Source organism: Carex rostrata, chromosome 31, assembly GCF_964058835.1.
Source record: "Carex rostrata chromosome 31, lpCarRost1.2, whole genome shotgun sequence".
In the NCBI taxonomy this organism is placed as follows: domain Eukaryota; kingdom Viridiplantae; phylum Streptophyta; class Magnoliopsida; order Poales; family Cyperaceae; genus Carex; species Carex rostrata.
In genome coordinates, this window is record NC_135948.1 from 3,698,689 (window position 1) to 3,726,653 (window position 27,965).

General features: G+C 35.4%; 1 protein-coding gene and 2 long non-coding RNA genes across 9 annotated transcripts; 2 read left to right on the top strand and 1 right to left on the bottom strand.

The window, feature by feature from the left end:
• Positions 1 to 3,827: 3,827 nt before the first annotated feature.
• LOC144547314 (structural maintenance of chromosomes protein 1-like) lies at positions 3,828 to 12,870 on the bottom strand. 2 transcript variants are annotated; one of them, XM_078295928.1, is made up of 20 exons: positions 12,124 to 12,870; positions 11,785 to 12,021; positions 11,454 to 11,687; positions 11,110 to 11,351; positions 10,516 to 10,786; positions 10,168 to 10,422; positions 9,566 to 9,694; positions 8,938 to 9,043; positions 8,746 to 8,853; positions 8,499 to 8,638; positions 8,240 to 8,329; positions 7,940 to 8,148; positions 7,667 to 7,836; positions 7,334 to 7,443; positions 6,841 to 7,208; positions 6,491 to 6,742; positions 5,536 to 5,769; positions 5,390 to 5,448; positions 5,148 to 5,260; positions 3,828 to 3,887 (listed from the first exon to the last, which is right to left on the bottom strand). In XM_078295928.1, the coding sequence occupies exons 1-18, from the start codon at positions 12,568 to 12,570 to the stop codon at positions 5,403 to 5,405; spliced, it is 3,648 nt and encodes a 1,215-aa protein (XP_078152054.1). In that variant the 5' UTR covers positions 12,571 to 12,870; the 3' UTR covers positions 3,828 to 3,887; positions 5,148 to 5,260; positions 5,390 to 5,402. The 2 variants fall into 2 exon arrangements, with proteins under 2 accessions (XP_078152054.1, XP_078152053.1); XM_078295927.1 differs by lacking the exon at positions 5,148 to 5,260 and having other exon boundaries at positions 3,828 to 3,896; positions 5,285 to 5,448.
• Positions 12,871 to 13,420: 550 nt separating this feature from the next.
• LOC144547614 (uncharacterized) lies at positions 13,421 to 14,793 on the top strand. Of its 2 annotated transcripts, none has more exons than XR_013509117.1 (2): positions 13,421 to 14,097; positions 14,527 to 14,793. It is a non-coding gene; the product is annotated as an uncharacterized LOC144547614 (long non-coding RNA). The 2 variants fall into 2 exon arrangements; XR_013509118.1 differs by having other exon boundaries at positions 14,530 to 14,793.
• A 6,279-nt stretch (positions 14,794 to 21,072) lies between these two features.
• LOC144547157 (uncharacterized) lies at positions 21,073 to 25,154 on the top strand. 5 transcript variants are annotated; one of them, XR_013509022.1, is made up of 7 exons: positions 21,073 to 21,370; positions 22,081 to 22,258; positions 22,691 to 22,989; positions 23,081 to 23,149; positions 23,310 to 23,387; positions 23,705 to 24,654; positions 24,733 to 25,154. It is a non-coding gene; the product is annotated as an uncharacterized LOC144547157 (long non-coding RNA). The 5 variants fall into 5 exon arrangements; XR_013509019.1 differs by having other exon boundaries at positions 22,691 to 22,792; positions 22,882 to 22,989; positions 23,705 to 25,154; XR_013509020.1 differs by having other exon boundaries at positions 23,310 to 23,397; positions 23,705 to 25,154.
• Positions 25,155 to 27,965: the final 2,811 nt, after the last annotated feature.

Below are 27,965 nucleotides of genomic sequence, written 5' to 3' on the forward strand. Positions count from 1 at the left end.
GAATAATTTAAAAAAAAAATACCAAAATAGTCTAGAATTGTTTAGAAATTACCGAAATGGTGTAAAATAATTTAGAAAATATCAAAATAGTCTAGAATTGTTTAGAAATTACCGAAATAGTGTAGAATAATTTAGAAAATACCAAAATAGTCTAGAATAAATTAGAAAATACCAAATGGTGTAGAAAATTACCTTAGTAATATAGAACATTGTTCGATTAATTTAAATTTTTTTTAGGAATCTCTTTTCCTTTCGGGTCCCTTTCGGAGCTCTGATTGTCTGATCGATCGGATCTGCGATTCAGGTTTTTATATTTGTATTTTTTTAATTTTAATTTAAAAGATAATTAATTAGTTCATTTTAATGGTTTAGAATATTGTTTGATTAATTTAGAAAATACCAAAATGATGTACAATAATTTAGAAAATACCAAAATGGTGTAGAATAATTTAGAGAATTCCTAAATGGTGTAGAATAATTTAGAAAATTTCAAATGGTGTAGAATAATTTTAAAAAAAATACCAAAATAGTCTAGAATAATTTAGAAAATACCAAAATGATATAGAATAATTTGGGAAAATTTAAGGTGATTTACAATATTGTTTGAATTTTGTAGTATGGCAGACCCAGTACTTAAGCATAGATTTAGCCCCCTGTTGTGGATAGTTCACGGTAATCACAGAATATCTGAGGCGTCTAAGGAGGTAAACATTTACTTATTTCGTTTAGAATAATTTAAAAAGTAATCAAATAAATATTGTAATTAATTTTTTTCTTATTTTAGAGTAAAGAGATTTTAACCGTGAGACATTATCGGCACAAATGCGAGTATAATGAGAGGTACGCACCGTTTTTAATTCGAATGAGCTTATATCAGCTCGCGACATTGCCCGATATCGCCCTCGATGCGGCCCTCATTCATGGACTTGTCGAGCGGTGGCGTCCGGAAACGCACATTTTTCATCTTCAATTCGGAGAGATGACAAGTATTAACTAATTTAAATATATTTTTTTTTTTATTCCTTACTGACAAGTCAAATATATTACAGTTTCTCTGGAGGATGTGAGTTGTCTCTGGGGTTTGCCTATTACGGGGGAGCCGGTAATGGGATTTACAAACTCAGCGAGTTTTCAAGGCCGACTGTATGAGTTGCTGGGGGTGAAAGATAATGAAGTGAAGGGGTTCATGAAGAAGAGGGGAAATGATACGTACGACATGCTTATCGCCAAAAAAGCTGTCCGTGAGCGCTTCAAAACATTACCAACAGATGCGAACGACGAACAATTGAAATGGTTAGTATTTTTTTATTAACAACCCTATTCGTATTTGATATTTTCAATAATGTACTCAAATTTTAAAATTGACGGTTAGGTATGTCCGTGGATTTCTCCTCGACGTGCTAGGGAATACAATGTTTCCTGACAGTAGCGGGGACGGAATACCGCTGTGGTATCTCGGCATGATTGAAAACTTGGACGAGCCGAGAAAGTACAACTGGGGCGGAGCTGTTCTCGCTTATTTATATAGAAATCTATGCCTCGCATCCAGTCCTTCATGCAAAAGCATGCATGGTCCCACCATGCTTCTGCAACACTGGTCGTGGACCCGATTTCAAATTCACCGGCCGTTACCGAGATCTCAACCGAATTGGGGCGCAGAAATAGAAGATACATGCCCATCATTTGCTGACATGTGGAACTCATATATTGCTATCTTTAGAGCCGTTTTCGACTCATAAAATACACCTTTAGCCAATGGATTATCTGTCATTTTTTTTGAGCTGCCGAAAAAATCGACATCTGCAGGCCGAAAACCGGATATGTCATTGAAACTGTCAACCGGATGTGTCATATTTTCCCGACCAGTAATCGGGTACTGTGATTGACGGGACTGTGGTTGTGACTGATTGGGCTGTCCGATATCATCATCGGAACCCGACGACTCACCCGAGAGCATCTCATCTCCACTCGCCAAACTATCAGAATCAATTGCATCCACAGGTACATGCGAATAATCGCGTACATGTCTGCGGACCGCACTGGAACTGGGTCGGGATCTCATTGGTATATCCACAGAGTGCCGACCGGTACTAGGTCGGGATCTAACTGGTATTGGGTCTTGATCCACATGATTTTGACTGCTATTGGGTCGGGATATAACTGGTTGATCCACAGAGTTGCTACCGATACTGGGTCCGGGTCTCATTCTTACATCCACAGAGTACCGACCGGTGCTAGGTCGGGATCTAACTGGTATTGGGTCGGGTTCCACAGGATTCTGACTGGTACTGGGTCGGGATCGAGGTTCAAGAATCTGACTGGTACAGTTCGGTTCCAATTCTACATATAACTCCATAATCTGGAACCTTTGTGAAAAAGACGACACAATTCCTAAAATCATTTTGAATGATTGTTGGTCCATTACCGGTACTAATTGATAGTCACGTTGTCCATCGGTGGACATTTTAAACCTGGCTTGAATTTTCAGATTTGCTTGACTAGCATTGTACCCAACAAATTTATAAATCTCGTTCTGAAGATAATCAAAATTGTGGTTCACGGTTAGCGGTAATGAGTATTTAGCTCGGGTACTGTAATAGACCCCGTCATCATTATATTGGATTTCCCCTCCATTATAAATTTTCGCACAAATAGTTGTCATTTTTAATTTCGATTGGTCTGGCAATTTCAAAAATAACAACATATAATTAATTAAAAATTGTGTTGCCATTGGTAAAAATATTCTAGACAATTTTCAATAATTATTCTACATTATTTTGGAATTTCATAAATTAATAGGGCAACATTCTAAACTATATTGGAATTTTTTAAATTATTATAAACCATTTTGGAAGGTTGTAAACAATTATAAATTTTCTGGACAATATTATAAAAAATAAAAATATATTTTGGAATGAAGTAATTAATTATAAATTAAATTAAAAATAACATAAAGAAAATAAAATTACCTCAATCGAAAACCGGTCAATCTGACTGTCAGAGCTCCGTAAGGAATCCGAAAAGCAAAAAGTTCCTAAAAAAATTCTAAATCATTTCAGAATTAATCAAAATTATTTCAGAATTAATAAAATTATTTTAGAATTAATAAAACTTTTAAAATTATTCTGCACCATTTTTTATTTTTTTCAATTAATATGACAATATTCAGAATTTAAATAATTTCAAATTAAATAGTTACATATTTAAATAATTACAAATTAAATACTTCTAAATTTAAATTATAAATAAAATAAATTAAAATTATAAATAAATTTAATTTAATTTAAAATATAAATTAATTATAAATTAATTAAATTTAAATTATAAATAAATTAAAACTTACTGTGAGAGAGCAGGTGCTGTGAAAGCAACGACACTCCGCGGATTTTATAAACTAATTCAATGCATTTCCGGAAAAAAAATTTCCGGAAATTCCATCTATATCCGGAAAAAAAATTTCCGGATTTAGCCGGTTTCCGAAAAAATTTTCTCCGGAAATATAGGCTGTTTCCGGAAATAGAGGTTGTTTCCGAAAAAAAAAATTCCGGAAAGGGTACATTTCGAAAAAGGATGCTGATCCTGGTATTTTTTGAAATTGAATATTAAATTTGGATATTAATAAAATATTCGGAATCATTTGCCTCTTTTTAAATATGATTTTATTTTATGAGCGAATGTGTATTCTAAAACAATTTTAAATTTACAAACTAAGTAGGATTAAAAAAAATAGTTAAAAACAAAATATAATAAGACATTGCATAACCTAACCTGAGATTAATTTGAACGAGTAAAAAGCAAGTCTAAGCAATCATGCCAAATACCAAATCTAAGAAGAGAACCAAGGATAGGCAACTTTCCAGTTGTAAGTTCATGTTGATAGAAGAAGACTCTCGGAACTCCATACCTGTTCGGCACGCAGGGTTTGAAAGGAACAGATGGGATTTTGAATTAATTCTCAACTTTTTTTCTCAAGCCCGTTCGGAGGCCCTGTTTTTCCTCAGCTGTTTTCCACCTTTTTTCCCAAAAAGTTCCTACTCCTGTGTAAATTTATGGGAAAAATAAAATGAGCTCCGACTGAATAATTTTTTTTTCCATTCTTCTCTCTCCTCTCCTCTCTTCTCTATCCACGTGGAAATGTCTCCTCCCTCATCTCTCTTCACTAAACTTCACAATGAGCATTATTAAAGAAGTATATATATATAGAGACTTTTCTTTGCTCACTATGTATTGTGGGACTAATTATTTGTTCAGATCCGGACCTAGTGTTTTTTTTTTTAGGTGTCACTTATTAACACTTAGATCTCATGTGTAATGGGTCCCCCATTTCTAAAGCAATTAATGGTGTACATCAACCAAGACTAGTCAATAAAATTGATACACATGTTAGGTAGATTATGCAACTTCTTTTATTTTATTTTAGACCACCAATTACAGTAAATCAAGAGATAAGTGACGTTGACAATAAATTTATTTGATAATTGACAAATTGGTTAGGTAATTATTAAATTATTATTATTAATTATTATTATTAATTATTATTATTATAATTTAGATACGCTGTGTATTCTATTTTAGACCACCAATTATTAATTATTATTTTTGGATTATTTTGTTTGTACCATTCTAGTAACATTTTTTATTAGAAATGGTCCAACTTTTTAATATTATTATTTAATTAATTTTATTTAATTTCATTAATATAATTTTTTTTTTAAAATATGTTTATCAAATGTTACAATTTATAACCCATTAAAATATTAAATTTACAGTATATTATTGGTCTAAATAAATAAATGGTGGCATGACATTTTTTTTTCATTGTAATTTTATATTTAATTACTTTTTATATTAAGCTAACTTTAACATAATTGATTAAAATCAATACATAACATAACATAACGCTATACTATTCACAAAAAATAATTAAATAAAAAATCATTTATAACTAAACTAAACTAAAACAATCAAATAAATATACATATTTTAAAATAAATAAAGATTTCCCACAATTAATCCCATGATACAAACAAACACTCATTTTTTCATATTCTCATAATTAATCTCGTGCATTCCGTATCTGTGGGTTCCTACTTTTTCAAAAGTGAATTCTCATTCCCATTCCCATTCCCATTCCGTAATCCCGTGACATCCGAACACGCCCTAATAGTTGAAACTATAGTACCAAAAACTAAAGAAACTAATTACAACATTAAAGCAGCACTAGCACTAGGGATTAGTCAGATTGTTTACACACAAAACACTCCCAAGTACACATTCTCTATACTTCCATAATAGTTGAAACTATAGTGCCAAAAACTAAAGATACTAATTACAACATTAAAGCAGCACTAGCAGTAGGGAATAGTCAGATTGTTTACACACAAAACACTCCCAAGTACACATCATTCTCTATACTTCATGAGGTCAAATGTTAACGTTTTTGAGCAGCTGCACAATTTACCAAACATCAGCTTCAAAACATAAGATAAATAGAAAAGGCAAAAGAAAATGAAAGCGAGAAAGTAGTTTATGTACTTTATATCAGCATCCCTGTAGACACCAACCAGGGCCTCAGCTTTGTCATAGAAAGTGTCTTTGAGAGAGATGACAATACTTTGGAAGGCAGGACCGATGTCCATGGTTTCTGGATCTGATCCTCTGGCCCAATCACATGACTTTGACCTTATAAACCTAGCCACCTTGGCCACATTTAAATTATCCAAAGCAGCATCCACTTCATCCAATATAAAGAATGGGGATGGCCGGAAGCTGTGGCAAAATGCAGGTAACTCAATAAGAAATGAAACGGACAACAGAAGGACGTTGAAGCATATATGTTTAAAAAATATATACGCTACATCTTACAGGTAATTGCATAAAGCCCCTTTATATGTGATATTTGCAAACAAATAATCACAACCAGAAGGAGAGAGAACAGATCTTTCAGGTTATAACGACAACAAACTTATTCGATAATCAAGGAAACTAGTACAGTGCTTATAAAAAATAAACAATACCAGGTAACTTCTCTATGGTTCTATGGTTCAGATGGGCTGTATCAAATATGGTATGATCTATTACCCAATTGATCATCCATGGACCAATTTGATAGCTTTACAATTTAGCTCTACTGGCGTTTGATTGGTGACCACAAAACATTCTTAGACTGCACTACATTTGAAACACAATCTATAACATCTAGAATTTTAGTATTACAGTCAGACAATTTTTTTCTGTCAGTTTTGTCTTGGTTGTCAAGTGCCAACATATCCATTCTCTGTTATTTCTATACAGTCTAACCTAATCATTTTTCGGTCAGAATGAATCCCAATACATGTGTACAAAAATAATAAGACCATTGAATTTGTTCAAGAAACAAAGAACTAAAAAAAAGAGAAAATATTCAGTAAAACACTTTTAAATGTGATTTAAAAAAAAAAACATCATGGCAGTGTCGTAAATATTAGTATATATGCCGCTAGTCGATTACCTGTGGATGGAGAAGAGTAAAGCCAAAGCAGCAACAGTCTTCTCACCACCAGACAACTGGTCCATATCACGGAAACGCTTAGTAGGAGGCATGGCCGTGTACTTGATGCCGTACAAGTAAGGCTCATCCTCATTTTCTAAATTCAAATATGCTGTCCCCCCAAGTGGATGTGTGTTGCTCTTTGTCAATTGCTTGTATATTCTGTCTATGTTTTCTGATATGTGCTTGAAGGCCTCATTAAACAGCACATACCTAATACAGATGCATGCAGCAACAAGGCCTCATCTTTAGTAGTAGGAAAATTATAAAAGAAAATATTATAAGTGAAAAATTCAAGGATATGTTCTTACCGTTGCTGCCTGATGGAGTTGAAATTGTCACTGATATCCTTCTCTTCCTTAAGAGCCTCTTCATACTTCTTGCTGACCTCTTTCTCCTTCTCAAGCAAAACCTGATATTGGTCCAGTGCTTTGAGGTTGGGAGCAGTGCGGTTGATCTCAGCCACTAGTGATTCCATCTTTTGCTTAAATTCAGAGTCAACCTTATCACGTCCGGTTACCTGCAGTTGTGCCTCACTCAGCCCACTGTAGTCCAAAACCATGGTTGTGGTCCCATCAATGTCCATCGCATCTTCAGTTGTTGGGAGCTCCAGTTGCTCCATCTTACACTTCTCGTGTATATCCTGCTTTTGGTGATTTAATTGTTCCAAAGTGGCGTCCTGTCATTACCCCCATGCCAACCTTTTTGTTAGCATGTAGTCTTCAGTAATAAATGGTTTGCAATGCTTAAACTTAATTCACTTCTTCTATCATGTGCCCTAATTATAAAGAAGAAATAAATTACCTTAGATTTAACTTGCCGCTGCAGTTGTGCAAGAGTTGCATTGATACATGCTTCTTTCTTTCTTAGTTCCTCAAGCTCTTTATCATACTCATCAGATTGGACTTTCCACTCTACAATTACAATGATAATAAGTATATAAATTAAAACACGAACAAGAGCAAGCATTTGGGCTAACAATTTTGGAGAATTAGATAAATTAAACTTAAATTCACAAGTTAATTTCTCTTTCATTTTCAACAGTTTCCCACGTTGCTTTTACAAAGGCTGCAAGAACGCTAGGTCTACACGATTAGTCTTTTGCAGTACTTGCATATATATAGAGAGAGAGATTACCATCAGCCTCCATTTTGAGATTGTCCATCTCTTCTGAAATATTCTTAGCTTGCTCCTTGGCAATCTTTTCCATTTTTATAAGACCCTCCAACTCTCTTTCTAACGAATCGCGAGATGCAGAAAACTTCGCTATTGGAGATTCCATATCTCTCCTCTCTTCATATTCAAGTCTGTAATTCCGAAATCAGTACTGAAATTAATGATAAGACCATTTATGTATTGAATTATCTTGTTTTCAAAACTAGTCTTTTACTCATCAGAAAAATGACATACTGATATTTCAATTTGGACATATGGTTTTGAAGACTCAGCTTCCTCTCCTGCAACTCGTGAGCAGCCTTGAGTTGATTCTCTTCATATTCACGAATATTGTTCACCCCCACTGACTCGCTGAAATCTCTGTATATCCTGTCCACTATCTCAGTTATCCTTTTCTCAAGCACCCTTGCTTCCTCCTTCTTCTTGGAAATAAGTTTCTCTAGCTACAGAATCAAAAAATACAACTTAAGCACATAAAAGCAAGTGCGGTTAAGGGCTTCATATACAAAACAAATCTAAAGCAATTAAAAGTACCTTATGGCGCTCAGGCTCAAGACGAGAAATCTCCTTCTCAATGTTAATCTCCTTAGCTTTTAGCCTTTCTAGTTTGTCTTGAACATTTTTCTGCAACATATACCCTTTTATTATTAGCAATATTCTTTCTGGAAAACAGCAGCCAGTAGAAATACTTAAGAGAAGATATCAGCCTGAATTGTTTATTTATTGCTCCACATGTGCCAGAATAATGTAGCCTGGTTGATACGAAAACTATACAGAAATATGATGCAGATACCTGCTCAACATTTTGGTAGTGAATTTTCTTCTCTAATCCAGTGATCTTTTCTGAAAGATTAAGTTCTTCCCTCTGTAGATCCCTAGGAGACTTTAGTTTAGACAGTTCTGCTTCATACTCAGCCTTTTTGTTCTTCACAGCTGAACATTTGTCACACAATAAGAAAAAAACAACATTTATTAGAATAAAACACTAGCATGACATGTGAGCGACACTAACCAGAGGTATTGACATGAAGGATACAAACCTTCGATTTTGCCATCATCCCACTTATTTGATCTTGCCTCCATTCCACCACTTATTCCACCAGTCATTGTGCCGGCTTTCGTTAGTAGTATACCGTCAACAGTCACAACTAGACATGGAAATTTTCACAATTACAAGGATAGATTTTAAAGATCCATCACAAAATTATAATTAGTTGAAAGCAGAAACTTACCCTTGTGCCTCTCACCACTCCAGCTTAGTTCTTTAGCTTCATCAAGGCCATCACAAACAAGTGTATTTCCAACAGCATACAAGACAGCCTTCTCCAATGATCGGTCATATGTAAGCAATAGTTAAGTCAACAAAGAATTCATGCAGTTAAGAACCGCATGGACTTAACTGGGCTAGAATGGCTGCTTTGTTTGACCAAAACTTCATTCCAAAGTTAGAACTACCCATTTGTTCTTTTTTTTGCCATCAAACTTCATTGAAAATATATAATTACCCAGATGGCCATTTTAATTTTGACCCAAAAAGCTCCACTGCACTTGACTAATTCTTATTGCCCAATTAGATAAAAATAATACACTGAGATCACATACACTGCTAGATTTCATTAATTAATTAAAAATATCAAAATCAGACTAAGTTCCTTGCTGGCTGTACTTTTTTACTTAAGGTACTATATACCTAAATCTAACTTTTTTCCCTTCAGTAATACAAACTGTTAGTGGGCAATTCGCCTGCTAACCTTCAGAAAAGAAAATCAGACTACGTTCTAAAATGAAGAATATCTAGGAAGTTGTAGAAATTAAAAATGCCCATGGGATTTTAAATGTCAGAGAAATATAAAGTGAAGGATATTGTATAATATCGAAGACAAGACGAGCAGTTCTGCCAAGAGAACGCAGCCTTTCCATCACAGGTTTCACACAAATACACTGGAAAGGTATGAATGTCATGGGAGGCTTCCTCTGCTCTTTCAAATACTGCATCAGATGCACCCACATTAGCACTAGGCTGCTACTGTTTAAATGTTCAAACCAATAGACAAATTCTGATAGTTCTGCCATTGCTAGTGGGTCAAACTACAACAAACAATCACAGACACTAATGAACAACAAACAGTATGGTACTGTTTTGCCCCCTGTAGCTCTTTTTTTTGTGTCAACAAGTTAGCTCCAGCAGATAATATGTTAGGTCCCAATTAATCTTCTCTAATTAAGCATGATTGACCCTCTATCTGAGTCAATTGAACATTGCCTAAATATGTTCTCGACTATAAAGAAACCTTGACCTGCACATACCATCTATAAAAGCAAGTACCAGGCCCTACCAGAACTATAACACAAGTAAAGAGCCAACCTTTAATTTCTTCAGGTATCTTTGGCAGAAAGAAACAGACAACACGTATACCCAAATTACTACAAGTTTGTGCACAAATAGAAAAAAGAGTTGGCACCTTAATGCATTCTTTGCCAGTGTTCTCATCTTCAACTACAATAGCATCCATAAATTTACCCATAGAAACAGTGACAGCAAGGTTGTACTTCTTTTGTGAGGGCCTACAAAGTTCGGTCATTCTACCATGCACACCTGGGAACAGTTGTTTCAGACTTTTTACTGTCTCAGCAAGATGACTATCTCTCTGACTCTCATGCTTGTCTGCCCTTAGTTCCCGCAGCTCTGCCTCTTTTTCCTTCACTTGACGCATCAGCTTGTCATACTTTGTCCTGAAATCAGATATATTTGAATAAACAATGGCAACAAAACTAAATTCCAAGTCAGAAGATGCAATGAGATAATGAACATGCTTAGTAGATTTGCGTTCGTCAGCAATCCTCATGATATTCCTTTTGTGATCATCGAGTTCTTTCTGAAGGTTGGAGATATTGTTTTTTATTTTCTTAAGTTTAGCTTGCAAATCAGCCTCATGAGAAGAGATCTCCACCTTCTGATCCCGCAGCTGTTCCATATTCTCATTCATGTTCTTGAGAGACTCTTCATCAGCATGCAACTGTCTGTCATAAACCTCCTTCTCATCTTTCAACTTGGCTGTTTTCATCCCTGCCTCTTCCTTGCTGGCACAAGCATGCAAAAAGGAAGCTTCAAATTAGACACAAGCATCCAACCAATACCATTCAGCATTTTTTTTAATAAGACATTTTGCAAACTCAACCAACAAATTTTCTGTTATTTGAGAATAACACCAATGGTGAGTCCACAACCTCAATAGAGCACTAAATCATCTAAAAGTTTGGTGTTGTGTGCGGATATCAGATGAAGTCGAGTTTTAGTTGCAAGTATCAGAAACATTGGGTATTATCAGCAAGTATCACAAAATGTCAGGAGCATTTGCCAAAAAAAAAAAAAGGGCCCTTAAGAAGCTTGAGTTGAATTTTACATTCGATGGTACTCCGTGAGCTGATCATCAACTAATTCAAGTTTGCCAATACTACTATTGTGGCCCTGATCATTAAGCTTTTCAATTGATCTTCTCACATCTTCAAGGTCATCACGCAACTTCTTCACTTCTCTTTCATGCTTCGTCTTTTCTTCTTTCTTTTTCTCAAGATCTTTAGTGCAGCTCTTCATTTTTGATTGGATGCGTGATATCTGCTCCTTTAGCTTAAGAAGATCAGGTTGCTGAAATAGAAAAGGCAATGTCAAAACTGTCTTAGTACCTAGTTTTAGCCAACATCGTCAGAAACCATATATGAGAAAAGGTATTGAGCAAAAGAACTATACCTTTTTATCAAGTTCAAGTTTCTTCTTGGCCATAGTCTTTTCAGATGAAAGAATTTTTTTCAGGTACACACTTTGCTCTTTCTTCTTGGCTTCTATTTGATGCTCACAATCCTTGTGCTCTTCTTTAACCTTCTCAAGACCTTCTCGCTCTTCTGCAAGTTCGGCATCTATTTCTTCTATTTTTCTCTCTAAGATGTACAGTCGCCATAGAGCGTGCTTAGTCTTCACAACTTTCTGCAGATTCAAAAGTAAAACACAACAGCCAGACATCACTTGCAGAATAATCACATAATAAAATAGTAAGATGATAAAAATAAGGTCAATGTGATACCAGCTCTTCTTGCAAATCGAGATGCTTCTCAGCCCCCTCTTTCTGAGCCTTCTTTTGTTTCCGCTCTGCTACAACATTCCTCTTTTCAGAATAAACAAGTGCAGATTTCGCCTGAGCTACTGAAACTTGTTCACTACAATCATCATAGTCTCTTTTAAGCTCGTCAGAGCCTGATATCTGCTCAATCAACACAGTCAATTCCTTGGGGTTCTTAGAGGCAATTGATTCCACATCCCCCTGTCAAAAATCCAATTTATTTTTCATTTGCCATTATCTATGAAGTGATTCATTCAGGAAAAGACTGAATACAGTAGACATGAGGGAGCCATAGTAGGATACCTGGAAGACAAGGAAGTTGCGAGCCTTGACGAGGATACCAATAGACTTGAGCTTAGCATTGTATTCATCCCAAGTGCAAATTCTGTTGTCAAGTCGATACTCGCTTCCACCCTGCCCAGTGATGGTGTGGGTGAACTGGATTTCATTCTTTGACCCGTTATCATGCTGGTGGTATATAAGCCGCACAAATGCCGACCTCCCTCTCTGCTCCTTCTCCTTGTCATCAAAGGCATAAATCAAATCCTTCAACCGGGCCCCACGCAGATGACCAGACCGGACCCCAAGCACAAAGCTGATGACATCCATCAAGTTTGACTTTCCAGCTCCGTTCGGCCCAATTATAGCTGTGAAATCGCAAAACGGCCCGATTGTCTGAAACCCTTTGTAGGATTTGAAATTCTCCACCTCCAGCCGATGGATCTTTCCTTGACAAACCACTGACGACATGGCTTCCAACGAGAAATCACTGTTTGTTTTCCAGTCGTACTCCAACCCCTAGAGGTTTAGGGTTTTGCAATTCCAGCGAAATGCTAGGGCTAAGCCGCTTGGTGTTCTGAAACACAGTCCAAATTAGGGTTAGAAGGTTGGAAATTTTTGCGTTTTGAAGGAAAAACTAGGATCAGAACCTTGAAGTAACCAAAGTGGATTCCTCAACCGGAGGGAATTATTATTTGGCTACGGAAATTTGAAAAATAAAGGAGGGAAAAGAAGAGATTTGGGGGGAGGGAATGGGGAATTTACCTCATACGGGTGGAATTCGTATCCTCTGAGATATCTCAAACTTTGCGTGACTTTATGGAATATCCCAACCGTTTAAATACGCCCTACACGAATCTCAAAGCACAAATAATACTGACCCCTACATCACCCCCGAATAGGTACCGGACACGTCGGTCACGCAAAAGTTGAGATATCTCAGAGGATACGCACTCGCGCTTTTCTGGGGTCCCCTAAAGTAACTCAATCTTTGGGTTTTGGATCGAGACCGTTCGATTCGAATCCGTCGCTCGAAATTGTTTCGCGATTTGAAATCATCTCTCTGGATGTGTGCGTCTATTTCGGATAGATTATCACGGATTCGAATCGGACGGTCCCGATTTAAAACCAAAGATTGGGTTACTGGATCTGAACTCCGCTATCCTATCCCCGACCCTGGCCCGAATGAATCCGTATCCTCTGAGATATCTCATATTTTGCGTGACTTAATCCTTACCGTTCGTATAATCCAACGGACCAGAATCGTTAATAGCGCTGCCCAAATCTGACCGACTTCTCTTTTTCTTCTCCGTCAGCCAAACCCTTCTTCTCCTTCTTGCGTGCTCATCCCACCGTCCGCCCCCTTTTTCTCTCTCTCGTTGCTCGTCTCCCTCGATTCACTTCTTCCCCTCCCAGATCTCCTCCCACCCTGATTCTCTCCTTCTCTTGCAGAAAAGGCAAAAACCCTAATCGCCTCCACCGGTCCCCTCTGACCGCTCCCATCAGGCGATTTGGCGGAGTTTGTCCTGGCGCGCCGCTGATCGAGCTGCCGCTAAGATTACTAGTCATGTTCATGTACTCGCTGAACTGGCGAAAAATGGTATAGTTTTCTCTATTGCATAATTATGCCAAATCTGTCATAGGCTGTTGAAGTGTTGATAAACTTGTAAATTAAGGTATGACTAGCAGTTTGCATGAGTTGTTGTAGCTATTGTTTTAAGATATAAAGTTTGATTCAAGAATTTTTGTTTCTTTATAACTGTGATGGTTTTCAATTTAAAGGAAAAAAAAAAACAATAGACAACATTATACTGTTAGGTGAAGGAGCAAGAATTCCCAATGGCCGTGAAGAAAACTCTAAAAAAAGCAAAGTAGAAAAAGCTTCAAAAGTGTAGGGCGGTCGCTAGGGCTGTTTTCTCAGGGCCTCTCATCAGTTCCTGGCGTGTGATTCTTCGAGCCAACGGCCATGTCTTCCACTCACTGGGTACCTTTTTTTCGGTATGCGTTGCCAATACTTTCATTCCTCAAAGAAGGCACATACATCTTTCTAACTTGGGTGGAACCTTTTATCTTACTTTCTAGCAAGGAACAGGCATTAGACCAATTAAGAACTGGGAGAAAAAGCGAGTCATTTTCTCTTGCTGCCTTATTTGATTTGAGCTCTTCATGAAGCCAGAAAGTTTTTTTTTACTATATATATATATACTTCGACAAATACAACATTATAAGTTGATAAAATCACCTGGTCCATGGATACAGCTTTCTGCAAGGTTTCTTTAACATTATTTTCTAGTTTGTTAAACTAAATTTATAGCACGATGAACATTTAATGGTACGGTATTATATTACAGAAATAAGCTCGCAGTATATGCATTTTTCAGAGTTTATCTTTTGTCAATCTCACAAATTTTCTATGCTTTTGCAAAGGAGGTTGTGAACATGATTGTGGAGGCTGGAGTAGTGCCTGCACTGGTAAAGCATTTGGGAGAGCCAAGTCCTCTGACAATGGAAGGCAGTGGGGACAGAGGCATAATAGATAACAAATCTTATGTTGTAAACGAATGTACAAATACTTGTGTTGTACTAATTTCAGTTTCGTTGTATGTGTTGTATCAGTAACTTTTTTTAGACATCAATGTTTAAATGTACATATGCTTGTGTTGTAAATAAATGTTATTTTGTTGTACACATTCTTGTTGTATAATGTGTTGTAAACGAATGTAATTGTGTATTAATGTACATATGTTTGTGTATCAATTTGAAGAGCATTTATGCTACAAGGAAACTTCATGTTTACCTCTTATATTTTCACAATAAATGTAATGGATAACTCATTACATAATATTAGTGTTATTGATCACTAGTTCAATATATTATATGCTCTAATCTACATTATCACTAATTTAGATGTAATGGTTCTTAAATCAGTCTTTGTTCAACCATCCATTGTTTATTATTATTTTCAATATATTCCTTTTGTTTTCTCCACTGTTTTAGTGAATTTTCATGGATTTTAGTTTATTTGTTGTGTTCAAGCCGTAGAGAAACCTTCACTTAGGCTGTGCTCCAGAAGCCTGTCGCACAGAGGAAGGAAGGGGAACGCGCTCGTGTTACTCCGTCTACACCCCAAATCGGGGGTACGAATTTCGCAGCTTTGTACGCTTGATTTCCCCCTGCCACAGTGCCGTCTCCCCTCCTCTCCTCTCCTCTCCTCTCGGATCTCCTCGTTTCTGGAGCGAGTAAACAAGGCGGGCAGCCGCGGTCTGAGCGCGTCTCCCCTCCCTTCCCTTTAATGAGCGTTACCCTCCACATTCTAGAGCACAGTCTTATGCTCTGTATCATGTTTATGATTTTATATATTTTGATTTATCTTCTGTTTTGGTAGCCTCTACCAAACTTTTCAAAAAAAAATAAAAAATTTGATTTATCTTCAATTTTTATGCCCCAGGTTTGGCTAGAATTGACTTTTTTTTTGGTTTTCAACAAACCGAAATTGATTCATTCAAATTATTCTATGAATCCAAAAATGGAAATTTTTATATGGGCATGCAGCATGCTTATCTATTTATGATTTATATATCCTATAAGTTCCATTTATGAGGGGCACTTTTGGAGGCATCAGTATTAACCCATCAAATTTTGTTTATCTTTCTAACTAACATGCCTCCTCTGGATTTGGTAAGAAAAAGTGAGCCAGAGATTTAATAATGGAAAATCGAAAAAACTGACCGGTAGTTCGGTTGGCTAGGTAGGTACTAACTGCATGGGTTGCATCACAGTATAGACGTGGCTGGTACGATGTTGGAATTAGAGACTTAAGGTGGAAAAACAGTAAATCTGTCATTCATTCTGGTACATGAATGCCTATAGTAATAGAGTGGTGGGTGATGAACATGAGAATTAATATTGGAGATTATAGATTGAACATCCACATAAATACTATTTTATAACACTTTCTCTTGAATGTTCATCTTTCATTATACAATGTTAATATGATACTTCATAATCGATATTAACATGATAATTCAGGATCATGTACTGCCTCATTAAAAACCTTATCAAGAAAAATTCATTAAGATAAAAACCCGGTTAAGAAAAAAAGAGTACAGTGCATATAATGTTGTGTATTTTAGTTATAGGATTGTTGGTCAATTTAATATATTTTTTCACTTCTAAATTTATAAAACCTTAGTACACAATAATAGGTCAGTTGCAAGCATACAATCTATTATTGTAGTAGTTTAGGTATCCATCCAAAGACAACGAGAAATATTACTTTTTACTAAATTAATTTGACTATACATTTTTTAAGTTTTAACTGAACCAGATAAATTAATTTGACTATATATTTTCATTCAGTTTTTAGTTTTAACTGAACCGACAAGGACTATACATTTTTTAAGCCCACAAAGGGAAGTCCAATTCAAAGAGTAAAAACAGGTCCGATTCTCAAAAGACGCTGAGCACATCTTCCTTAGGTGTACATCCTCGGCTAGTGTTATAATGACGCGCAGGGCACGGGGGTATATCTGGGGACGGGCACGGGTAGGCACCGGCATGGGCACAACGGATATACGGGTACCACGGGCCGGGTATCACGGGTTGTTTTTTCGAAAACCCTGCCTTGCCCGTCTTATACCTGTGTCCGTGGTACCCCCGGGGGGCAGGGCGGTTCGGGTAGGGGCGGTCCGGTCCGGATTTTTTTTTTCTGTTTTTTTTACGGTGTTGTACGAATATTATTACGTGTTTATAAATTATAATTCGACTTTTAAAATCTAAATAGTTCAATATCAAATAGTGTATATAAATAAATAAAATTTGTAACTTATATATAAAAATTATTCGTGCGTAAAATTTGTATATTTATTTGGCTAAGTACAAATCTATTTATTTATTTCTTTACATGTGTTTATAATTTATTTATATCTCGAAATTTTTACTTTACATTTTAAATTGATAATATATTTTCTAAACGTTCATTTTAAATTGATAATATATTTTTTAAACGTTCATTTATTTTTAATAGATTAAATAAAATATAAATAAAAAATATATTAAAACAATATAAACGGGTGGGGGGAAATTTGAATTTTTTTTGAAATTTTGAATATAAACGGGTACGTGTACAGGTACAGGTACAAGGATACAAGGGCACGTGTTAGTTTGTAATAATCTAGAAATTCATAATACGATAAATTATCATAAAGCATGTTCTACGTCGTTATCACCTGATACGAGAGATCGTAAATAGAGGTGATGTAAAGATATGTAGAGTTGACACAGTCAGCAACACAGCCACTTACAAAACCTCTTTCTCAAGCCAAACACCAGCTGCATACAGCTTCTATGGGTCTGAGACACATAGGAGATTGGCTATGAGTTTTTCTTTAGATCTACGAGATTTTAGAATACTAGAGATTTGTATAAGTAGGGCCTACGATGATTGGCTCCTAGCTTAAGTGGGAGATTGTTAGTTTGTAATTATCTAGAAGTCAATAATACGATAAATTATCATAAAGTTTTGTTCATGAATTGAATGTTGATTTATATATCATTTTGTTGCCTTGAGTATTATTGAAATTATGGATTATTTCGAGTTCATGACTGAAATTGTGAAACTCCATAATATAGATAATATATACTCTTAAAAGTCACTGACCAAGGTAATTAGCAGGAACACTAATTACCGCGATAAGGTTAGTATGTGGATTAAAAGATGGTTAAGTTTTATAAACCACCTGACACGAGATGTCATTTTAATCACATAGATACATGTTCTAGGAACATGGTATTTGACAGACCCCGAATGAAACATTAAATAGAATTGTGTTCGTGTCATTTATGTTTTCATTCAGTGTCAAGTTCTACAGTATGAGGTATTTATCGTTCCTACTAAGAAATATGTATGTGTGAGTGTTATCTAACGCTGTCCGTAAAAAGCAGTCATAACGGTAGCATTTCCATATGTATAGCTTAGCTGAGGAAGTGATAGTTTGCCAAGAATACTATTTGTCCCTTGTATCTCTATACGAGCTATAACATCACTGGGCCCATTGGTAGAGTTAGATTATCTGCATGCGGTATAATTACAAGAGTAATTATATTTGATAATCTACTCAAGATCAAGAAAAGATACAGTTAGCAAGGATGACACACATCTACCTTGAAACTGATCTGATAGCTATGAGACAGAAGAACAGACACAAGTAAATTGTTTACTGGATCGTGATATTGTACAGTACATCATCATCTGTGTAATTGGATGGTCATAGTGTATACTGCCAGATGCCTCCTATGATTATAGAAGTTAAAACAGTTTTAATTCTATTTACCAACATAACACAGATCCTATTGGGTCACACCATATAGGAGCTATTCGGAGAATCTTACTGATTAATTATAAATTGATTGTAATTAATATTAAGATGGTTATAATTAATTATACGTGTTATAATTAAATTATATTTGTCATGTTAAAAATGACAAAGCAAAAACTAATGGTTATAATTAGTTATACTTCGTATAATTAATTATAATTAATTGTACGTCATTTAGAATGACAAACAGAAACACAGGTTTGTTTATAAACGTGTTTGACATGTTGTATAAAAATTACCAAACGAAAACCATAAACGAATATAATTGTACATGACAATTATACATATTTGATTTGGATATTTACTATTCATAATTGGTTTGGGTTAATGGGTTTAGAATCCATTAAACTAATCTAACCAATATGAAGTTGTAAAATCAAATTTGAATGCCAAAATGGCATTTTGGTAATTTTGGCAACTTCGGGGGTATTTCGGTCTTTTGCGAACCTCCTCAAATGCCTATAAATAGAGGGATATAGGTGAAAGAGAAAACTCACTAATTCACGTGTTAATCCGATTACTTCGTTAATTGGAATTTCTCTCTTTCTCTGTTAAAGGTTTTTCGATCGGTGAATAGTGTTTTATCGAATTTTTGCGGTATTTCAGATTTGGTTTATTAGTGAATGTGATTAAAAGGAAAATTTCGGTGAATAGTATTTTTACAGAATTCAGCGGTTTATAGTATTTCTTGCAAAAGAAATAAACCGTTCTCTGGTTAGTTCTAGTGGATAACTAATAGAGGTATCACACGTGTGATACTCCGAGTCGATTCCTTCCCTGGTGAGGCTCTACTCGCTCGGTCTGCATTCCAACTGTAATTTGGAAATAAGATATAAACATGTTATATTAGTCTATTTAATTGATAAATAGATTTAATGTTTTAGAAATCAATTATGGAGTAGATCTGTAAATAGGATTAAACGGATCTTCTTGATTCATTTAATCCGTAACTTAAGGTAGACGTAAAAGTTTTGTTTACTCTTTCCGCACCTTAAGCATATAAATGGTTTTGAACAGTCAAAACCCCAACATAATTAATCAATGGGTTTGAACAGTCAAAACCCAACACACTGTACGTTGTATAAATTACCGAAACAACAATCGCAAAAAAATATATATAATTGTTCAGAATAATTATACGAATATTATTTGTATTCGGGCCGAGAACATTCGAGTCTTTTCAGATTCGTCCTTATCCGCATGACATGTCATCGATCCTATCCAGATGACACGTCATCGATCCTATCCACATGACATGTCATCATCCTTATCCATCCAATGGCATATCTTGTTAATAGGCCGAACTTGGAGGGCATTTTGGTCTTTTGGCAACCGACCCTAAACCCTATAAATAGGGGTGGAGGGGTAGAGAGAAAAACCACTAATTCACTTGTATCGTTTCATGCAGAATCGAATCGGTATTTTCTCTCTTTCTCGGTTTCTCTCCGAAATAGTGTTTCGGTTGAGAAAAGAAAGTTATACGTAGTTGACATATAATCTTGCGGGTTGTTGTGAAGTATATTTACGAGATCGATGAATAGTGTTTTACCGAATTTCACGGTATGTCAGTTTTGCTTATTGATGAAACTGAGTAACCAAAAATTCGTGTTTACGGGTTTTCATCTTTTTCCCCATGAATAGTGTTTTTGCAGAATTCCGCGGTTTACGGTATTTCTGGCAAAAGAAATAAACCGCTCTCCGGTTAGTCCTGGTGGATAACCGATAGAGGCACCATACGTTTGGTGCTCCGAGGAGAATCATTCCCGTGATGTAGCTCTACTCGCCCGGTCTGCATTCCAACTGTGATTTGGAAACAAGGTATAAATATGCTATATTAATCTATTTAATTGGTAAGTAGATTAAAGTTTTAGAAATCAATCATGGAGTAGATCTGTAAAATGATTAAATTGGGTTTTGATGCCAAAGGAATACTGAAGGTGGACCGCCTTATAAAGTTTCCTGACATACCCCGTTTAATCCTGAGCTTAAGTTGGTCGTAGAAATTTTTGTTCTATGGTCATCCCGCAGCTTAAGCCTAAACGGGTTTTGGTTACCCCGAAACCCAACAGCACGGGCACGGGTACACGGGTTCACGGGCACGGGTACAGATAAACGAGTATTACGGTCCAGGTATGCCCGAGTATTTTACCAAAAAATCGGATCTGGCCCGTTTAATGCCCTTATCCATGTACCCGTTTACCCATCCTATACCCGGGCTCGGGCACGGGTACCTCGGGCATAGGGCACGGGCGGACCGAGCACGGGCTGCCCGCCTCAGATTTTGTTAATACACTATCCTCTACTACTAATAGCACGTTAAATTTTTTAGCATCCAATCACCTATCTGTCCAGAGAGAATCTGAGTCATTCATTCAAAATATCTCAGCCCCTCATCAAAAAAAATATTTAGCCATTAATCAATAATTTCGATTTTATGCATCTGATTCATGTTTTCAAATATACAGGAGACCAAATTTAGTTATGCACGTACCCGCTACATGAAACAACACATGAAAATTGCTTCATTTAAACAAACAGAAGAACGCATTTTTTCTTTCTGACACGCATCGCCTTTTCTCCTTCCCGACGCAACGACGCGTTTTTGAAAGAAGAAAAAACCACCACCGTCGCTACGATCGCTAAAAGAAGAAAAAACCCTAAATTCGCACCTCTTCGTCGCACCGCTTCTACAACTCACGCGGCCGGCATATCTCTTCTCAGCTCACGATTTTGCAGTTAACTCGATCTCCACCGCTGACTCCCGTAAGCACCCTTCTTTGTTCCCTTTCTCTCTCTCTCTCTCTAGCTTTTGTCGTGCGAAGAGAAGATCGAGATCCATCCACAAGCAACAACAGGAATTTGGGGGCACGGCAAGCCTCCTAGGTTCTCAGATGGTAAATTTACTTTCCCTTTAAAATGATATTTTTTGCTCGAATTGATGGTTCGGTTTGGAAATTTTAGCTGAAATGTTAAGCGATTTCTTCTTAAACATGAGTACATGACAGAAACCCAATTTGTAACCTAGCTAGCATGCAAATCCTGTATTAGCTTGAATTTGAGTTCATATATGTTAGCAAAAAAAAAAATTGAGCTTTCTAGAAAGATGACCAAATTTGTCAATCACGTTCATTGGAAAAAAAAAGTTAAGGAGGTTTGGTGTAAGTTTTAAATACCAACACCAATAACAGTTATCTCAGCTTGTTTACATACATTAATTTTGTTATATACCGGTACTGGCTTTGTTAATTATTTTGATGTTTAAAAGTAATAATGTGATCTGTCTTTGTTAATTATTTTGTTTGATCCTTTGATAAAAAATCAGAAATAGACAAGCTGATCTAAAGAAATATTTTGATATGAATAAAGCAATTTTTTTTTTTTTTTGTGACAACTTCTATAGCATCACAAAGATTATTATTTTTGTGGTGCTTGAAAGGAATTGCATGATAAAATCAAATTGTTTTGTTTGCTTTAACTTTGGATGTATCTATTGTTGTTTTGCAAAATATACTGTTTATATTGCTAATAGTGTTTTCGAAACTCTGTCAATGCCTCAATGGCATAAAATTTTTTTTCTGGATTTTCCATGGTTATGCTTTATCAGATAAGATACCAGTCAATGCCAAGTTGATCGAGAAGCGAAGCCTGGACAGATAGGTTTACTGGCTTGCACTTGGATGATGAGGTTGATTGAGAAGCTAACTCGGAGGAGATGTAAGTGAGGCCGACCTCCACTTTGGTACCTGTCGACTCGCACCAAGGATTACTCAGAGCATTTCCTGGTAATATTACAATCTCTGATTTCCTTTCTTTATGCCTTGTGATGTCATGTGGGCTGAACCCCTCTCTGATCTGTATTCGTTTGCATGATCGATGTTTGTGCTCGATGAGTTGTTGTCGATTTCTTGTGTGAGGCGAAACAAATTTCTGATTTGTTTCCTCTTGTTGCTTGAAACCCTCTTTCTTTGAATTGATTGAATGTTTTGTGCCTTCTTGAATGATTGAACTGCTTCACCCTTTTGTTAATTACAGTGCCTTTGTGATCTATGACCTATATTGTGAATTGTGTTAAACAAAATCTATCGCTGTTATCATACCATCCAGTATTCAGTAACAACTTAATTATGCATTTCTTTCTTCTATTCAGCTCTTTTCTCTTTTTCAATCTGTGTTCAGAAATTATGGTTATAATTTGGGTTAATCGTGTTTAACAGCAAGTTAATCGGCTAGAGATTACACCTAACAAGCAGTTTTTAGCGGCCGCCGGGAATCTCCATATCCGTCTTTTTGATGTCAACTCCAATAGCCCGCAACCCGTATGGCACCATTTGTTTTCTTTTATCACACTTCATCTATGCTTAAGTCTATTTATATTTCTGACGAATAATTTGAGCATCAATTGCAGGTGGTAAGTTATGATTTTCACACAAATAATGGCTGTTGGATTTCAATGCGACAGCAATTGGATGTATTCTGGCTCTGGAGATGGTTTTGTCAAAATCTAGGACTTAAGGTAACCAGCTCTTACTGTATTTTTACCAGTATCTTTTTCAGTATAGAGGAAATTTTGATTTGTTTTTTGTAATGTCATTTTATTTTATTAGGACTAGAACCTGTCAGCGTGAATATGAAAGTCGGGCAGTGTGAATACTGTGGTTCTACATTTGAATCAGGTTAATATGTAAAATATAATCTTCTTTACATATTGTATCATTTTTTAGATTGATTTGTCTGCAAGCTACGGACATTTTTTGTTCTTTGGTTATTGTAGAATGACTTATTTCATCGTGCCGAGTCTATTTGTTTATGCAATTATAAATATTAATATTGCAGAAGGAATTAATATCTGGGGATCAAAATGGAAATATACGAGTCTGAAATTTAGCCGCAAACTCGTGTAGCTGTGAGTTGGTGAGTACATGTATGTTTATGATATTTTATTCTTATTCTCATAAAAAGAAAACATGATATTTAATCTCAGTTGGAATTCACTATCTACCTTGCGACTACTGTTAAAATATAGCATGTTGACGGCTTTAAATTGGAGCAAACTCTGATCGATACAGTATTAATATTCTATTTTGAATTTGTTAAATCAAGTTCACTTTTTTTTTCTGTTGCTTTTGAAGCCCATAGGCTATAGTCAATCTCAGTTGGGGATTTGAGAAATTAGAACTCGCAATTCGGTGCTTTTTTAACTACAAAATTTATTTTTAATTATTATGCAGGACATCAGTGTTGGGTCTGGGATTGTACTTTCTCAGTTGATGGTGCTTATTTGATCACAGGTAAGTTTCTCCACAAAGTACGGGTTGAATAAACGGTTAAAAGAGTATCATGACACCCCTATTACAGCCCATGCCTGTTATTCCATTGGACTGTCAATTAGGCTCAATATGTCCTGCATTTACTCCTGATCATCAAAATGGATACATTCGTTTTCCTTTACTGTGACACCAACATTAATTAAGAGTCTTTCTGATAATAAAAGTTAACATAAGAAAAGTTGCAATAATATCAATAATAGTGTACATCTCTATAATTTATAAGAATAATAAATTATTTTCCAAGTTAAGTAAAATTATAAATGTGTTATTAATTGAATTTGTATGATTCTAAAAGACTTGTGAGCATTTGCACCAACCATTTATTGAATTCTAATAAAATTTACAACTATCAGAGGAGCACGACTGCCATATATGTTGGTAAATTACTCTCATTTCTTAGATATATTTTAACTTTGCTGAAGGATTGGTTTTTGCAATAAAAAATTATGCTGCCAGTAAAACTTGTATTGTTCACAAAGTCAAATAGTATGAATAACTATTATGTGAACTTCCTCTATTAGATAGATATTATTTGCTTCTAGAGTCCAGTTCTTGGCTAGATGTTTCATTATATTGTAGCAAATGGAATAAAAATATATATATACTTAATCAGACTAACAATAATGGAGGGTTCCAATGCCACAAATTTAATAGTCACCAACTCATTTTTTTTTTTTTTATTTCAAATTTGAAAATCCAATTGTCTAGTTCAAACTATGTGATAACTTTGTGTTAGCAGTGCTTGGTAGATTATCTTTGTTATTTTCTGTGTACTTGGTTATTTGTTAGCCGTGCTTGGTAGACAGGTGTCTTCTTCTCGACACGCCTTTCCTCTCCTTCGTACTGACAAGGTCTCTCTTACAACCTCCTCTGTCTTTGTTTTGTGAAACATTGAATGCTGCATCTACACAGCCATAATTGTTGTCCAGGTTGTACTTTCAAACCCGTTTCAAGCATGTACGGCAATACCTTCTAAAATAAAAGCATCAATCCGATTAAGAATAGCAGCAAGCTTTGGAGTCATATCAAAGGTCTTGTCAGAAAACAAGCAAAGCTAGCGGATTGAGACCAAAGGAAGTGAGCCGCGGAAAAAAATTGAAGCTTTGTCTTGCTTCACTTCAAGACCGAGAAAATAAGACACAAGTCCCCAATCGGTCAACTCAAATTCCCGCGGCGAATGAGCGCTCCGGATGTAGCTTCCTTTAGTATGGATAAATTTATAAACATGTGAAATACATTTGTTATAGTCTACTTGTCAATTTGGTGATTTTATGATTATAAATGTAGTCTAAATTGATTAGAAATATAAACCGATATACACAAGCTACAATAATTAGTTATATGTTTGACAGTTTTTGTATATTTTTTATTTTGCAGGATTAAATTTAAACACTTGAGCTAGATATAAGTTTAAGTGCTTATCTATTAGTTTTGATAATTTAATAATCATAAACGTGACCTTAATTGATTAAAAATATCAATCATCACACAAATGACATCATGAATATATTTTAGCATAATTTTATACATAATATTTCATGTATTTATCTGATTTAGCATAAATACATTTATGCATATACAGAAGATATTACTTATGTACATGGGTGGTTTCAGGAATTTTGAGTTTTAGTAGTTATCTATCGGTTCCGATCAACTTTGCCTTCCCCTTGAAATATTTTGTGTCTCCCTCTGGATGTTTGATTTGTAATTCAAATTAAATTTAGTTGATACGTGCTAGCCCTCGAGGTGGCTGAACGCGTCTCTCGGACTGGGCTCGTGCTTAGAAGTAAGGTATTCGGACTCTGACCTACGATACCTTGTGTGTAAAATTGTGAACCCCTTTCAGGCCCAGATTTGGGCCTTATATAGGTCGGAGTTCGGTTGTCGCGTAGTGCACCAACCTGGGGGGTCTGACAATCTTGTCTAGCAGGACAGACAATACGGAGTTTGCTGCAGAGATCATTTTATATGGATGATCTCGAGCTGGGCTGGGTCATCTCGAGTCGGGCTGGGCTGACTCGAGACTTAAGGCTCGCATAGTCCTAAGCATTTTTATGTTTGGTTTACAGCATTTGGAGGCCTTGTTCTAGGCCCAAGGCTTAGCGCCCTATCATTAGTGTTAAAATAAAAATAACTTTTTTAAATTATGATTGGTAATTAAAATTATAAGTTAGAGCATCAGAAATTACAAGTCAGTACATTGAAAAGTATAAGTCAAAGCATTGTTTTTTTTTTTTTTAATCAAGTAACCCAATTAGTTAATGAGTTTAAATCCAATTAACTATTTAAAGTCGATTCGATATACTGGTAATAAAACAGTGAGCATTTACTTTGTTCAATATACTGGTAATCGCTACCTGATAATTGATTCATAGAAACATAGAGCACAATTCCTCAACCTACGCAAGCACAATTAGTTCCATTATGGTAAGTTCTATCTTAGAAATTAACAGAGCACAATTCCTCAACCTAGGCTGCTGTATGAATCAATTGAATCACTATATATAATAGTAAAATTATATTTACATATGGAGGAGAGTTAAAATGCATCCTCCCTTTTGTGCTCTTAACGTGCACCCTCCTCTCATATCTTCATTTTCAAAGTTTAAATAATTGATTCGAATCTTCCAACGTGTTCTTCATATTAAAATGTGCTTGGAGACCAAATTTTATATTTTTTTAAATTTTTTTACTATTTTTTCAGAATTTTTAAAAATCATCACTTTGCTGAATTTTTTTTTTATTGTTTAGTTTAATAAAAAATTCTGAAAAAATAGTAAAAAAGTTTCAACAAATGTAAAATTTGGTATCCAAGTACATTTTAATATGAAGAACGCGTTGAAAGGTTCGAATCGACTATTTGAACTTTGAAAATGAAGATATGAGGAGAGAGTGCACATTAGGAGCACAAAAAAGAGGGTGCATTTTAACGCTCCTCTTATATATGCACGTAATTCCTTATAAGTTGTTTCATCAATCATCATGATATTATTAATTACCACACATTTGCAACATAAACTGTCTTGTTTCTTCTTATGTATGTTATAGTAACAGGCTTAATTTTGTAGGGATTTCATGTGTATGCCTATGTGGTGATAATTTAAATTTTTTTCTATCACCACTTGGCTCAATACACAAAGGACGTTATTTATATGACAATAGCAAACAAGAAACTTCTTAATAGTTTCATTAAGCACCTAATGTGTACTAAATAAAAATAAATAAATTTATTCATTTCTTATACAAGAAGAGATAATAATTTATACCTAAAGAGATTGTCAAATCTCTTAATTAGAGGGAAGTTGATTTCCCTTCTAGATCTCTTGAAAATAACCTCTTTGATTGAAGCGCCTCTCCACCTCTTGGTTCACCTTGAATCTAAACAACAAATTAGCACACCTCTTAGATAGATGGATGTGAAGTTTAGAGCTTAGATCCAACCACCTAGCAAGAAGAGATGAGAGATGAGAGCCTCCCTTCAAAGTTTCGGCCAAAGGGAAAGGAAAAACGTGGCTGCTCAAAGGGGCTGATTTTGGCAAATGTTATAGGCAGGAAATTAGCTTATTTTTCTCCCAAATGAGCCCCCTTAAATAGGCAAGGGTTAGGGCAACCCTTTGTGTAAGGTTTGAATAAATTACACAAATGCCACTAGCCTTGTTTAGCCATCTCATGCTCTCTTTAATCTCATCTTATGGTTGGTTTAATAAATTAATTTATGAACAAATAATATTATTCATATTATTCTATTATACAATATTTATATTATTATTAGAGTAAAGCTAGCGTGTGACATGCTCACCAAAAAAGTTTGGTGAGCATAACTCCAAAAGTATATCGGATCGACGTCAAATGCCAAATCCAAACCGTTGAAATCCATGTACTTCATGAGTGATGCATATATATGCAAAATTTTGAAAGTTTCGAGTTTATTTGCTACACGGTCAAGTGGTCAAAGAAATAATAAAAATTGAATATATAAAATAACTTATAATAAAATGTTCATTTCTTTGACCACTTGACCGTGTAGCAAATAAACTCGAAACTTTCAAAATTTTGCATGTATATTCATCACTCATGAAGTACATGGATTTCAACGGTTTGGATTTAACATTTGACGTCAATCCGATATACTTTTGGAGTTATGCTCACCAAACTTTCTTGG

Bases quoted from the DNA above. Each gene is read 5' to 3' on its own strand.
- LOC144547314 (XM_078295928.1), bottom strand. From the start codon at position 12,570: ATGTCGTCAGTGGTTTGTCAAGGAAAGATCCATCGGCTGGAGGTGGAG. The intron at 8,330-8,498 runs GTATCTGCATCA...TATATGTTGCAG, and splicing joins ACTACCAAAATGTTGAGCAG to AAAAATGTTCAAGACAAACT. The intron at 7,837-7,939 runs GTATGTCATTTT...TCGGAATTACAG, and splicing joins ATGTCCAAATTGAAATATCA to ACTTGAATATGAAGAGAGGA.